The 16,186-nt window shown below is 41.5% G+C and overlaps 1 protein-coding gene across 4 annotated transcripts in view; it reads left to right on the plus strand.

Moving 5' to 3' along the window:
• The first annotated feature begins 299 nt into the window (after window positions 1-299).
• The window catches only part of mib2 (mindbomb E3 ubiquitin protein ligase 2), a 47,115-nt gene continuing 31,228 nt past the window's right edge, over window positions 300-16,186 (plus strand). For 2 of the 4 annotated variants that reach the window (XM_034144822.1, XM_034144823.1), the window contains exons 1-3: window positions 7,174-7,219; window positions 12,554-12,952; window positions 13,757-13,928. In XM_034144822.1, coding sequence (XP_034000713.1) covers window positions 7,189-7,219; window positions 12,554-12,952; window positions 13,757-13,928 — 602 coding nt within the window. In that variant the 5' untranslated portion in view covers window positions 7,174-7,188. Of the gene's footprint in view, window positions 453-5,029; window positions 5,219-7,173; window positions 7,220-12,553; window positions 12,953-13,756; window positions 13,929-16,186 lie in introns of those variants that run through there. The other 2 variants (XM_034144824.1, XM_034144825.1) reach the window with 2 other exon arrangements.

Raw genomic sequence — 16,186 nt, forward strand, 5'->3', positions numbered from 1 at the left:
GTGCTTTTCCCACTATGCCTATTCAAGGGGAATTCAGAACAGTAACATAGCAATTTGATGGACTGTTTTGTACAAATGTTTATAAATAGTTTTTCTTATGCTCTTATTTCGTTTCATTATCACACTGAAAATGCATATGCAACAAGATACCGTACATCCAATTACCGCTATAACAGTATTGTGGCAAAGCATGCTTGTCTACCTGAGATTGTATTCTGTTAATTAAAATCAAACTTGAATTCAGAACTGTGTTTATTACGAGGAGCACATGAAGGCAGCATTAGTAGTGACGCAATGCATGGGCGTGTTGTCATGGCTGTGCACTGCAAAACCTTTCAATTTAGTACCGTAAAATACTTATTTGTCCTAAAACAAGCCATGTCAGGGTCGGTGGCGGACAGCGACATGGACATATATTTCACCTCAAAGTGAACACTCCTGACAAAGGCCCGGTAAGTAGCCTCAACGTAATATAAGTTGTTTTTATACCAATAAAGGATGGCCAAACATGGGTTAGCTAGCTAGCGTCAATGTTAGACAAGCTAGTAGTACGCAATAATCCCACCGCCCTCCCGTAGTATACAGCCTTGTAGCATTCCATTCTCTATTTAATCAAAAATATTAATAGCTAGAGTATTGTTTTATGTTATAGCATATTTGTGGTTTATGATGCATTTACATGTGACCCCCCCCAGCTGGGTTTCACTTTCACTGGAGATTAAACGTGTCCTAATTTTAAGAAACTGACATTTGAGGTGGTTTTACGTTTGAATAAACCTGAGTTTCGTGTAACAATTAGCTACAAGTATGCTCTCTTTGTTTAGTGAAATGCCCTTCTCAATTAATTTGACACATTTTGAACGAGGTGTGACAACTTCTCAAAATTACAGAATAGGTATTTTCTAGGCTTTCACTAGACTAGCAAGTAGGCTAACTCAGGCAAGTGGGGAGTCATGGTTGTGTTACTGTACTGTCAGCCAAGTTGTCAGTCAGTACCATTGATGGTAGAAGTACTTAGATGTTTTTACTCAAGTAAATGTAGCAATAATAAATTGTAAAAATACTTTGTAACAAGTAAAAGTCTTGCATTCAAAATGTTACTTAAGTAAAAGTACAAAAGTATCAGTATTCAAATATACTTAAAGTACCAAAAGTAAAACTACATTTTATGCGTAATGGCCCATTTCAGAATTGTATTAAATGACTGGATTATGATGTGTTAGTGTGTTTATCACAGCTGTTACATGTTGAGCTAATTTAAATAACATGTTATACTGCTGCTGAACATCATAACCTATTATTATGACAATATTTATTTAATCATGGATTTATATGATTTATTAGCTTGTAATCTGAAAAGTAACCAAAAAAACTTAACCCACGATGACACAGATGTTAATGCTGTCAAATAAATGTAGTTGGATAAAAAGTACAATTTTGGCTTCCAAAATGTAGTGGAGTAAAAATGGCATTAAGTGAAAATACTCAGGTAAAGTACAAATACCTTAAGATTGTACTTGAGTACAGTACTAAAGTAAATGTACTATCCACAACAGGTCTGTACTTTATATTTTGTTGGATGGTAGGAACTGTTATTGTCACCTGTATGCTAAAAAAGTCAACCATTATAGCAGCAGCTGCCACACACACACACACACACACACACACACACACACACTGGAACTACAACTGGACATAGTCAGGATTGCTCTCAGCCACACCTACTTGGTAACAAAGTTTCAGTCATCTGCTGTTTCTTTGTCTTGTTGTCCACGCTTGGCTCCTCAAATCTTAATCACAATAATTAAGCGTGAAATGCTTCCTGGCTTACAACACAGACATGACTTGTGTTTTAGAGAAGCAGAGGTGAACAGCTGATTGCAATTGAGAAGAAATGGGGAAAATATTGTGGGGGAAGTCTCAAGGTAAGAGTTTTAAACACTTGGGATAACTTTTGGTCAAGGGTTAAGTCTGTGTTGTTAATTTGAAGGTACACTGTGTAAAAACAGCCTTTAGTAGTGTGGGGCCTGTTTTGATCTGTTTGTATTTTAGTGCTTTCCCATAAATACTTGGTACGCATTTGTCTCCACACATGTTTCTTTTTAGCAGTTTAAGGCTGCAAGGAAAATAACTTTTACACAATCCTCCATACTCTATGGATAGGGCATATTTTAAAAGATGTATTCAAATAGAATTAATGGACACCATAACTAAAGACTAGGTGATAAGATAATTTAAGCTTTTATTGATCCCCAGAAGGGAAATTGTGGTTGTTTCAGCAGCACAAAAACAAATAGTAAAGAATCCATCTTTTGGTGTATAGCAGCTTTTGGTTCGACTGAGAATGTTAACTGTGTTTCCAGCTCGTTCTTTAAACATGTAGTGTGTTTATGAAGAAAATGACCTGACTATAATTTAAAGGAAAAAAAGGCATTCCTGGCTGACAGGTTGGCATGATATTCCAACGTGGAGCTTGACAGCGGCTGCCTGTCACCACAGTGAATTGATGGTTTTTAATGTAATCAACATGCATAGCCGCAAGCCGAAACCAATGTTGTTGACTGATGAAGCAGGAAGCAGAATGTTTGCCAAATAGCCAATGGCTTTAAGTGTGATCATTTTGTACTAGTCAACTTTCCAGTCATTTCTCTTGGGGTGGAAAAGCAACCTGAGGCACTTGTATGAAACAAAATAACATGTTTTCGACACAAGTTTAAAGTCTAAGAAAACAACCAGTGATATTGATTACATTTTATGATTATGTATCAGAAAAAACCCTTCATATCCATTTTATCTCTACTGGATGACACCGATGGCCAATATTTTGTTGTTAAGCTAAGGTATTTGGGGCATTTCAAAATGTTAGCTTAAAGGGATGGCTTGGATGTTTTGAAGTGGGGTAGTATGAGGTAGTTATCCATAGTGAGTTTATAACCCGGTCCCACAGTTAAAAGAAGTTCTGCTTGCTTCTAGTTTGGAGAGGCAGACAGTAAGGACTGGGGGCAGCAACATTTTAGCCACATTCAAAGGCCAACCAAATAAACGCAAAATCTTGAAATTTTTCAGTGTGTTACTTTGAGACCAGACATAGACCTGCACACTATGGAAAGGGGACAAAAGCCGTTATATGCAGCTTTAGCCAAAGCCACCAGACTTTATTGACGAAAACTGTAACTTTACCTTGCAGGGCCCAAGAGTTGCTGCTTTATCACTGCCTTCATTGGTTAGTTTGTTTGAGTTTGTGTGACTTTGGTGATTTTAAACTAACAAAGGTCAAACAATAACCCTTGATTTAAAATGTTTATAAAAGGCCCAGTTTACACTAACAGTCATGCTATGATGTTGGATGTTAGAGGGACTGCGATAAATGCAAAAGCAGATCCCTCTGTTTGAACTGAGATTCTATGCATATGATTGTTTTCTTTATACTATTTCAGTCTTCCTAAAATAAGATGTAAGAAATCTAAATATATCGCCTTGCTTACAAAATCCAAATATTCAAATGCAAACCCCTGTATCATGATGCGTATCATATGGCCAATGCACAGCCCTAGTTTCCCTACCAAGATCTTCCCAGCTGGACTGAGGATTCAGACGAACCCCCTCTGGCCACATGCCAGTCCTGTAATAGTTACAAAGATGACAGTTTGAGTTGCAACGTGTTGTGCTGCCATGAGAGTCAGCACTTCAGAGTCATCCGGTTTAATATAGACTGAGTAAACGTCATTGATCTCTGTGAGAATATTCGGTGCCTGTAGCAGCAGTTTGATAGAGGAATGGTTCCAGTAGCAACACCTACATTTGAAGCAGGAGTTCAGATTAGATTGATGTCGTGGGGTAGAGGGTGACATGTTGAGTGTCGTGTGAATTCACAAGGATTTTGCCATATTTTTCGGTCTGATGACTGCCCTCCTTTGTATGATGTAGACTAAAAAGTCCATCACGCAGACAGCAGCAGCTTTGTTTACAAGACGGTGATGGTGGTGTAATAAACTTCATTATAAACCCGTGTCTCAAACACTTCCCTAAGCCCCCCCACGTTTATTCATTGGCTACCGCTCATGTCCTGGCTTCACCAGCTGTACATCCATGTGTGCCAGCCAGACGCTTTTTTTGGCTTCCATATTGGTGGGGTCTCCCACAGCTGTGGACACATTAAATTAGACACATTAGAGCATTGTTTAAGGATATTAAAGCATTTGGACACACACACACACACACACACACACACACACACACACACACACACACACACACACACACTCCCTTTTTCCTCCTACCTGTGTGAGCCTGCAGGAGACTCTGGTATTGCCAGTTTGCTACTAAAAAGGAGGATCATGGCGGGTGCCCATTCATCAAAAACCTGTTCCAGCCCTTGAACCCCCCTCCCGTGCACACACACCCAAAAAAAAAAAAAAATACAACATCCAGACCCTCCTCCCGAAGCATATTGCCCCTCCCCCCCTTCCCTCTGTCCTCTGCTTGTCTGCTCATTGGCAGCAGAGCGATGCTGTCCCAGCGCGCTATCAAAGAGAGGGCTGTACATCCTTATGTGGAGCTTGATGCGCATGTGTTTGTACATATTGATCAGTAAACACAGTGTGTCGGCTTAACATGCGTGTTACTGACACTTGGTGTCCTTGGTGATGGGATGTAGCGTCAGAGGAGTCTAATGCGGAGCACAGCCCACTGGCCTGTTTTCATGTGAGAGGAAGGGGAACGTCGACCTGAATGCGGCGCTCGTCGGGCAGCCGCTCTCCCCGGCCATCCTCTTCCCTCTCCTCTCCTCTCCGCCTCCTTCACCCTGGTAATCCTTGCTGACACGACCCACAAAGGACTCAATGCTGGCTGCATCCTCCAGCATCAGGGCTCTCTCCTCTCCCTCCTCCAGTTCTGATCCGTTACAGTCAGCCTGTACAGCAGCAGGACGCTGTTTCTGTAGAGCGGCTGTATATCACATCTCTGGAATACTGGCCTGGCTCTCCTCCTCCTCCTCCTCCTCCTCCTCCTCCACCCCCTGTATCCACTCCTCCTCATCCTCGTCGGCAGGTTCATTCAGGGAGTGCATCAGAACAGCGCTTCAGCCCTGAGGAGGCGTTTTTTTATCTCACTGGAAGCTGGTAGAACCGCTGGTAGCAGGAGGTTGGAGCTGCTTCCTCTCCTTGCCTATTTTTGTCGGCCTCTCTATTCACCATTCTGCACATCAATATACCAACAGGTAAACCAGCTAAACAGGACATGCTTTATTTATCAGGAGATGCAGTTTCCGTCTTTACTATTTGGGTAATCCTAGCACGTATTTCTTGTTAGACAGTGGAATCCATGTAAGGATGCTGTTCTTATTTTAGCATATAGAGCAGCATATTCTTTTTTTCGTCAGTTGGGAATCTTATGAAAATAAATTAGATAAGCCATGTCCTTCATCTTAAATTAAATATGGCTGCTTCCAATAGCGTTTTCAAATGAGCTGATTCCACTGTCTCACAAAGGTAATAGGATCATGTGCAAACACAACACGGTCGGTAGGCAGCCAGTCGCTATGCGTTCGTGACCATGCTACTACAATTGTGCCACATGTCATTGCAATCTGTAGTAAAGCTAGTGACGTGCTAAGCATGCAGGCATACATCTAGCTGCCGACGCTATCCCTGTTTGTGTAACAGACTGGTGACGATCGAAAAATCAAAAAATATTGTGACCTTTGCGTAAGGTGATCTGACAGTTGTGCAATAGTTTTGGGTTTAACATGTAGATTATTTATTGGAGGTAGCCCAAATACAACATATATTTTGCCCAGGCTTATTTGAGTAGCTATCACAGCATAAGGTGCTTGATGCAGACAATGCCCACAGTGCTGTGAGAATCAATATCAAAAGGATTTTATCATGGACATGGTAGTGTAGATTCAATTAAGGTGGGTGATTGCGTCGCTCAGATTACTTGATTGACGATCATCTTCAGGCACTGAATGAAATGATCCTATCCAGGAGCAGAGTAGATGAGACTGATTGATATGTTTGAGTCTGGTTAATTAAAACAAAATATGATAGAGAGCTCTAAGGGAAAGTATGCCCTCATTTCTGAGAAATGAATAGGGATAACAGCCAGGAAAACAAGTGGTGGATGTGGCCAGCAGCAAAACATATTTTTGAATCCTAAAAAACCCAATATATCTTTAAGTGTATTATATATTTTGTATTTTTTCCCAGCGTTAACTTGCAGTCGGTTTCTGACTAAACTGAACCTGCTATACAGTATATGATATTTTCAAAGCCACCAGACACCATTGACAAAGACAGTACTGCTTCATTGTGTTAGTTTACTGGTAGTGCATGGTAGACCATCTACTCTTGTGTTCTGCTTGGTAAGATCACTGTTTTATCAATGGAGTCTGGTGGCTTGGGTGAGGGCATGAATAAAGACTTCGGGTTAAAGCAGAGGAAATATTGAACTATCGCATACACTCAAATAGATATCAATTTTAGGTGTGCCGGGCCCCTAAAATAAATATGTATTGCTGTTGCCCTTGTCCACAGCAATACATTGAATAGCTTTAGTGCTGTTTTCCTGTTGGCTTCCGTGTCCCAACCACCATACTGTAGGTATATACTCTCACAAAGTATCTCAAATATCACTCTTCAAAACATTGGAACTATCCCGTTTTTGCGCATGTCACTCAATAATGACTTCTGAAATAATGTACGACTTGACATGTAACACAGGACTGATTTACAACTGTGTTAAATAAGCTCTTTTTACAAGAAATTAGCCTTAGCAAACCAAATAAATGTAAAGCTTCCTCCCACTACTGATTATGTCACATGATAATGCCCCATTATTATACAAAGTGATGTAATTACCAGAAACACAGTCCTTTGTAAGATAAGCACTTTGAATACCTTTTCCAGCCATGATGTTTATTTAATTCATTTTTTAAGATAAGGCACCAGGCAGACCTTGAGCAACATCTGTCAGACACAAAGAAAAATCTAGAACTACATGTTCCAAAACAAAGGGCAAAGTTCACAGCAAACCAAATACTGAGCCAGGAAGGGTTCACTCCCCCCTGTCAGTAGGATGACTGCTGCATAGTGCTCAGGACTTCAGATGGTCCTGCTGGTTGACCCGGGATAGCAGCATTGCAAAGCTTGCGATTCCACAGAGAACTGGAATCCTACAGCTTTTAACATGTTCAAAAGTGGACTTAAGATCATTGGGCGTGAGTATGCTATCCCACAATAATCTGATATGGTAATCTCAGCACAGTGTCATTAAACGTACAGCAAGTGCTTTTATGGCGCAGTTCCACTGCAGCGCGGAGCTCGCTTTAAGCGTGCCGTGTCGTGCCGTCCCCTTTTTTGGTTGTGCTTCCACTAGGCCTAGTTCCGGCGCGGCACGGCGCGGGGCCACTTTTTCACCTCTTTTCTGGCCCTAGAAAATTGTGGTTCTATCGGGGCCAACAAACAGGGCTGAGTCGGGCTGAGTATGCTAAACTAGAGAGAGGAGCGCTGGCAAGAGGGCTAGAACTACAACAAGATGGACATATTTGACCGTGATTTAATTGTAATACACGTTTCAAAATGATGCCGAAGTAACAACAGACTGATACCGGTTAGTAAAAACCATGAATTAATGCTTTGTCAAGTCTGCAGACAGACGGCAGGCGAAAAACCTTTTAAAATGCGTGTTTTTCTAGATGGAGATTGGCTAAGCTAACGCAGTATATGCTCTGACCGTCCACACTCACAACAACGGCCTATACAGACATAAATAAAGCAGCGACTGTATTCACCATGACACAGGCAGTCTGTGGTTTGTACTTGTTTAACTTTTGTCGAGTTTCTGAACATATATAAGGAGCTGTGAGCTCTGAGTGCTAACAGCTAACGGCTGTGTTGTGTTTCTGGACTTCTCATTGAAGATGACGTCACGGCTCCGCCTACACTGCGTTACTATAGTAACTACCCCAGTTCCTAAACTGTAATGGAAGCGCAGCATGAAGTGAGTCGGCCCTGTTAAGGCCCAACGCGGCCAAGCCGTACCGAGCCGTACCGAGTGTGGCCGAGGCCGACCGTGTAGTGGAAATGCGCCATTAGAGTATCGTGGGTTTGCTGTGGTTTTTGTTGAAGGCTCAGGGGATAACGCTTGCTGATAGGAAGATTTCTGCTGGTATCAAGTTGCTTTCAAATCCGTTGCCATTAAGCTTGTAAGAATGCTTGAGGACAAAGCTGACGACAAACATGTGAAGATGTTGACGTTTCTTAGATGCGATCATTATGAGATATTTTCCACGGTACACAGGGTTTGTTTGACCAGGATTTGAGAAAAAGAAGCTAGGACAAGCAGAAGCCTGAAATGGAAAAATTGAAAGTCTAATTTTAGGCCTGTTGCCCCCTCTGAAGAAATCTTTGTAAATGTGTTATTTACTCCTTATTGATTTTCCAGAAAGCCACCAGATGTTTCTGACACGAACCAGTTCCAGCAGGCTGTTTCTCATTTCTGATATTAAGGGTAAAGCCCGAGAGCCTGTGCTAGGATTGAACTTTGCTTAGCGTTTAGGTCCAGTGGAAGTAATATGTAGAAATCTGCACAGGCAAACAGCCTCTTCTTATTAGACATTAGAGAGGATATAATCCAGTCACACCACGTGTCACAGGACACAAGGCAAGCTTCTGCTGCTTGAAAATGAGTCTCATTGTTTTTTATCAGTGTGCAGATCCGGGTCTGCCTGCCATGCTGCGTAAACAATTATGAGATATTTTATCTGCGTAGTGAAACCATCAGCCTTGGTAAATAGCCTATGCCCATGTGCCCTATGTAACACTACCTTACTTAACCTGAAGCAGTGACACGTGCGCCAATATTGACTCTTAAACATGTTGTTTAATCACGTCCAACCAAACAGTCTGTGATGCACAATTTCTCAGGACTGCACCTGCACGATTCGCCATCATCTCACAGATTCATTGTTTTTTAATGTGCACATTGGAAAACATACTAAATCCCATGTTTTTGTAGTGTATAAAGTATGCAGTTTGATTGACCCTTTCCAGTTGGTACAAAATGGTACAATTCATTATGAACCGTGACTTTTTTTTTTTTATATATGGAAATTACAAGAACAATAACGTTTTCTGATTATAATTTGATCTAACCTAAAATATAAAGTGTTTTGCACTATAATCGCCAACAGTATATGGATCTCTAAAACCATATTGATAGCAGTTTACAGCAGCAAAATACTTCTACTTCATGGAAATTGCATAATATTCTGGAGCAGTCTTTGAGCATTTGTTTACGGTGTGTGTTTATCTGTGTTGTGGCCAAACGCCTGTCTGGTTGTTTGTGTAAAGGAGGTTGACGTTGCCCTCCCAGATTGGCCCTCAGCAGTGTGTATGACAGAAGCCAGCCCATCTGTTATTGCAGGCAGAGAGCAGTAATACTGCTGTCTCAGCCCTCAGTGATCACAATCTGTAAAACTGTGATTTGTCCCATCTTTACGATTTCCATCATCTGATTTCTAGTCCAGCTCGACTGAGTCCAGGTTACGCTTAGTACTTATTCGGGTGAAATTGCTTTTGTTGTTATTAGGGGTCAAATTTGATGATACAAGTCTGAACTGCAAGCCTTTGCTGTTACTGCAGATAACAATTTCATATTAGATATGGAAATGCACAAGTAAACACATAAGATTGAAGCTAGAGTCCACAATGTTCAGACCACAAGTGTGTGTTTTTGTTCCCACAAATGTACTTCTAAAACATAAAGAACAGTCGCATTGAAAGCTTTTAGAAAGCTTTGTGCTAGGGCTGCCCAATTCATCTGAATGTTATCAAGATTGATATACCAACTAGGACAATATCGAAATTGCAGTAGGCGATTTACCAAATATGGGAACCATCTGGCTGAAGTATCGTGGTGCTGCAAAGAAGTCCCGGCCTACAAACGGTATTCTACAGAATCCTACTTAAAATCCTTGTTTGGGTACAGACCCTTTTTAAAAAAACACACCATGATCATGTTAGTATATTTTTCAATGATTATTTTTGAATATCTTTCTGAAATGGTCATTCTCTCTTATATTACAAATCATATCTCAATTGCCATATCACTCAAAAATAATCACAAGTAGCTATTTTTTCCAAATCATGTTCTTCCCTATAGAACTGCTGAGTTGCGATTTAAGTATGCATTACTTTATACATTGGCGGCCCCACATTTTAGAGGCAAGAGCTTTATTGGTAGTAATCACTCTCTGCTGTTTAGGATACAACTTTTGGATTCATTCTTATTTTCTAGCAGTGACCATCTGTCAACAGAACTCACGTGCAATGGGATTTAGGAAGATAAGAGTCTTTTTTTACTTGATGTTTTTGCCAAATGCAGCTAGAGCTTTTTTCTGGGGTGTCCATATGTACGTGGTGTTGTATAGAGGGAAAAAAAAAGCTTACAGTAACACTAAGTGTCCCTGACTCTTGTTGTGTAGGTACAGTCATCCCCCAAATCCCCTGTGTTGCATCTACTTGTCAGTACCGGTCTTGGTGTACTCAATAGTGATTAGATATCAGTGTGTTGGTGGTGTGGGTAATGGTGGTGTGGGTAATGGTGGGTGTGTGTTTTTAATGTAGGCGGTAGGTTCTGTTTTTTTTTCTTTGTCTGCAAAACAGTTCCTCAATCTAGGATGCTACATTGTGGTCATACTTTACCGCAAATATAAAGTGAGCCTTTTTAGGTTGTGGGAATTATTAAACAAAATACCCTTCCCATCTTGTATTGTTTTTAGGTCAGAGAGAAATGCATTTAGATTGTATTGTGAATAACTCGTACACCAACTTGGCTATTCTTCATCCATCCACACCCAGAATGCTGCAGGAGCTGCGTGAAAGCCTGTGACAGCTCCTCAGTTTGCATGCTGGAATGTCGGATGATTGGCCAGGATATTATTTCCGTGCATAAAAGAGGCTAAGCTGTCATTTCTGGACAGAAAATGGAAGTATAAGTAGCCAACTTCCCCTCCTTTTGATCCCCTACATCCCATATGTTTTCCTGCTTAAGCAGATGCCTTTAATACCCAAATGACATTGTAATCTTGATAAGCGTGCAAGTGTAATCTCCTCCGCATTACAGACATCTGCCCGTCCTATTATTGAAAGTTTGAACCCTGTGCCTGAACCATCAGCCTTTAAGCTAAATAATCATATCGGATGAAAATCACCACATAAATGCAGGGTATTTGCCGATCTTAAGGCTATATTTAAACAAATATGGATTGTCTTTAAAACAATGTTTACGTATTGAAATGTTTCCTGTCTAAACCATCATTTATAGATCAATTATATCAACTTCCAACACTGATATCCCTGCCCTGCTATTGCTAGAAAGTGGACATTGGTGTCAATGTTTGTGAAAGATGTATCACTCGTGTTTTTGTCCTTTACACTACACCATGAGTCCTCATAGATAATCCAATCTGTATGGGTTATTATAATACAATACAGCAGGACACTGTCTTTACAGTGAAACGCAACACAAATGTATTGGATACATGTCATGTGGATACCTTTTAGGATGTGTGTGTGTGTGTGTGTGTGTGTGTGTGTGTGTGTGTGTGTGTGTGTGTGTGTGTGTGTGTGTGTGTGTGTGTGTGTGTGTGTGTGTGTGTGTGTGTGTGTGTGTGTGTGTGTGTGTGTGTGTGTGTGTGTGTGTGTGTGTGTGTGTGTGTGTGTGTGTGTGTGTGTGTGTGTGTGTGTGTGTGTGTGTGTGTGTGTGTGTGTGTGTGTGTGTGTGTGTGTGTGTGTGTGGTGTGTGTGTGTGTGTGTGTGTGTGTGTGTGTGTGTGTGTGGTGTGTGTGTGTGTGTGTGTGTGTGTGTGTGTGTGTGTGTGTGTGTGTGTGTGTGTGTGTGTGTGTGTGTGTGTGTGTGTGTGTGTGTGTGTGTGTGTGTGTGTGTGTGTGTGTGTGTGTGTGTGTGTGTGTGTGGTCATTATAGTAGCAGTGGCGTCCAGCTGCTCTCTCCAGCAATATGCCATGACACACAGCGAGGCCTTCAGTGAATGATCCACCAGCAAAGGGAGAACACAGCTCTGAAATTAATGAGACATATGGCGTGTTGCTTTGAGTCCCTCATCAGCCACTCACAGACTTGTAGTCAGACACAGGTTGCGTGATTCCTTTGTCTAAAAGGCTGTGGAAATAACCCAAAATGTACCATTGCCAGAGTAATGCCTTGAAATATTTATTGCATTAAAACTAAATTTGGACAGTGCAATATTCGAATTGACAAAGTATAATATTTGATGAATGGCATTTTGAATGATGGGCTGCAAAGTTATATATATTTTACAATGAGAATGATGAATACAAATCAATCCCTCCTATATCATAATTGCGATATCTGTCAAAATAATCGAAATTAGTTATTTATATCGTGTAGCACTTATCATAACTTTAGGGTTGAAACCCATTCCTCTACTTTATTGGTGAATGCAGTATCTGTGACTTTCCTGCTTTTAGTTTCCACATTTTCATTAAACTTGCATCTCTTCTTACCTCCAGTGACCCCTGACCTGTTCCCGGATACACCCCTGGTGCCCTCCCTGCCCACAATATCGTCGGCACGGGCCGGCCCCGCCCCTCAGAAGCCGCGGAGGCGCAGCAGCAGCGGGAGCGACAGCGCTGCCAGGCCCCGGCCGCTGCGCCCAGCCCCCAGGCCGGGCCCGAGCAGAGGCAGCATGGAGGTGGGCATGCGCGTGGTGCGTGGTCTGGACTGGAAATGGGGTAACCAGGACGACGGCGAGGGCCACCTGGGCGCCGTGGTGGAGATCGGGCGGCAGGGCAGCACTACTACACCAGACAAGACGGTGGTGGTGCAGTGGGACAGCGGCACAAGAACCAACTACCGCACTGGCTACCAGGGCTCCTATGACCTGCTGCTCTATGACAACGCTCAGATCGGTAAGCTAGAAAGCTAGGGTTATTTGTTTTTCAGATTTGAAATGTTAAAGATGCGTGTGTTTCAAAACCTGAAAATAGATTTGGTTATATTACATGAAAAACACATTTCCAACATTTCCACCCAACGTTTGATACCCAATACATTTATGCAGCCTATATTTTCAATTAATTTGCAGCTGCTTGCATGCTCTTGATCACAAAGACATTTTCCAGTGAGAATTTGGGACCTTAAAATTAGCTCTCCTAGAACCATGCCTTAACCTTATCAGACGTCATTGTCTTTGAAATTTGACTATAGGGTTTAAAACTCTACCGAAAGCAAAGTTAATCCAGAATTTCCAAGCACAAGCTATCATCTATTAACACGCACACACTCGCACACAAAGCCCATTCTGAGTAGGCATCTCAGCCTCCCCCCCCAAGTAGATTTCAGATCTGTGGGAAACACTGGGCATGGTACGTATCTCTATACATTAGCCATTAAGCTCTATACTGGACTCAAATGACACATACAGTAATGCAGGGCTCATTACCATTTTGCTCCATTTAAAGCAAAACTATTCTGCCTCAGAAGCTTGCCCTTCAGTTAATGGAGCGCAAGAAGAGAAGGGATGAGGGGGTGGGGGTATTTTTGTCATCATGTTTGTGCCTTGGCTCCTCCACATCCCATGATATGAGCCGCTGTGATAAGTAGTGCGGACATGACGTATGCCTTCACTGCTTCACTTGCACTATAGCAACCTCAGCCATGTTAAATTCATAGCCCCACTCACCTTTCTCCAACAACCTCTCCTTCTCCTGCAGGCGTGCGTCACTCCAATATCATCTGTGACAGCTGCAAGAAGCACGGCATCATGGGAATGCGATGGAAGTGCAAGGTGTGCTTCGACTATGACCTGTGCACCCAGTGTTACATGAACAACAAGCATGACCTGAGCCACGCTTTCGAGCGCTACGAGACAGCGCACTCCCAGCCGTGAGTACTGCACTGCCAGCACAATTGATCCTCATTTAAATTCTAATTACGGTGTCGTCCGTCACAATGTCTCCTCTTGACCGGCTTGCTCTATTCAAATCCAGTTTGACTCATAGGAGGTTAGACCTTATTAGTTGTATCCTCCAATTAACTTTCATTAATCTGGCTACACTGGCCAACAGCATCATCAGCTTTTCCACTTTTGTCTGTTTGATTTGCTGAGTTTCTAATGGTGATTTAATAATATTATCAGGGTTCATTTCCAGATGACAGTCATTTTATAAATGAATGGCTCGCCCTTAAGTCGGTTTAGGCAAACCACACTCGCCCCCGTCTTGCTGACTCTTAGTGTCCTACGTATCCTGCACTGGAGTGACTTGAGTTCTCCCTTTTAGAATCCACTCTTCTGCATCAGTTCACAGTAAAGCTCCAAACTGCTGCAGGCACCGTCTGAATGTCAGCTGGATGGCCTGTTCTCGTTTTAACGAGGTGATATGTATGACCCAGATTCCTCCTATAGTTCAGCCCAGTCCAGGTCCTATACGGTTCCATTTATTTTCCTGTGCTTGCTGTCCAATGAACTGTGCAATTGTGGGTAAGATTCAAGACTTGCTACTCTTTAGCTTAGCTTTGATTTGATTAAATATTGTAGTAAGCTATGACATGCAAAAAGGGTAGTTATTGTCTTCTAAAAAATGTCCAACCATGATTTGATTCAGTCAGGAATGATTTGATTCAGTCAGGATGAGCTACTATTTATATAAGAAGCAACATAGAGACAGAAGAGTTAAACAAATTTAAAACTGAATTGTTACAGCTCCTTAACATGACTTCAAACTGGCATCCTTGCTATCAATTTCTGTGATTGCATTCTCAATAGATATGAGAAACGTCTTTGCTAAGGCCATTTCAGGTTAAGGAGTTTTAATGATGTACTCTGATGGTTGGGGTGGAAATGGAGCTGCACACCAATTACACCAATTAGTTAAGCATACTGACAGGAGTTGGAATCTCATTTAGTCCCCTACCTCAGTTTCTCTTCACAAGTATTGATTGTCATGAGTCCCAAATGTTGGGCTCAGCAGTGTCCTTCATTATGGAGTTGTTTTTTTGGTGGAGCGAACACCTGCATGTAACCCTCAGGTCAAACCTGGCCTTCCCTCTGTGGACAATGCACAAATACTCATTCATTCTCACTGAAAACGTCATTGACTTTGGTCAAATGTCCGCTAAGTCACTAGCTAATGCTATTGCTAGCAAGACTAGTTTGGTACATCCATAATTAATGTTGTCAAATTAACTTGAAAGCCAATTCCAAAAATGCTCGCTACAGCAGTGTAATCATATTAGGAATCATAATAGCAGAGCATAAACTGAAACTAGCTTTTGCGTCCATAAACTTATTAGAAAAGTGTTTAATGAGGTAATAAATCAAGTGGGAAGCAGGGAAATGTTCTCATTGACTTCTATACAAACTGACTTCTCTTGGCAACCTTGGTGTTTCAACCTGCTGGCAATCAAAAAGAATGCAGGTTTAAAGCTGCTTTCAGAACATTTCCCCTCTGCTCACCGCAAGCAAGGGCCAGAGTCTTGGCAGCTGTCGGTTTTGTTTCTATGGTTCCCTCCCCTGTAGCCTTGTGTCACTTCTGGCTACATCACATGCAGATGATAACTAATTTGTTTTGCTTTGAAAGGTCAGACGCAATCAAGGCCAAAGTTGAAATAGTTGTACTCTTTGCTCTGCCAGTCTAGGGGCATATCTCCCGCCTAGTCAGGTGGCACTATCTTTCCATGGGAAGATAACTGCTATGGGCATCCAGATCTTTAATCTGAGTTATTTAAAGGTTTGTACAGTAATCCAAAGTAACACGTTAGTAAGATAAAATTGTTAAACTTGGAAAACTAGAAATAAGTCATCAGAAATATCCTACTTTTTCTGGGGTAATATCTTCGTACCATTGCCAAAATCGTATTTGAAAACTCAAACTTACTGTAAGAATTTGCTGTTTGGTAATCTTACACAGTCTGTAAACATCCTGTTTCACAGTGTGTGACATTGGTTGAGGTCACAATAGGAGTACAATGTGTATCAAATTACATCTACACAGCACATTCATTTAGTTTAGCAAAAGCTCATTTAAAATGAATCACATAAAATGCCAATTGAAAGTAATTTAAACCTTTGTTTCAGATAGATAACAATTCTGTATGAAACTCACAAGGTTAAGATTTGAAAGACTATTGTTGGACACCTTTTA

Source organism: Trematomus bernacchii, unplaced genomic scaffold (assembly GCF_902827165.1).
Source record: "Trematomus bernacchii unplaced genomic scaffold, fTreBer1.1, whole genome shotgun sequence".
NCBI lineage: Eukaryota > Metazoa > Chordata > Actinopteri > Perciformes > Nototheniidae > Trematomus > Trematomus bernacchii.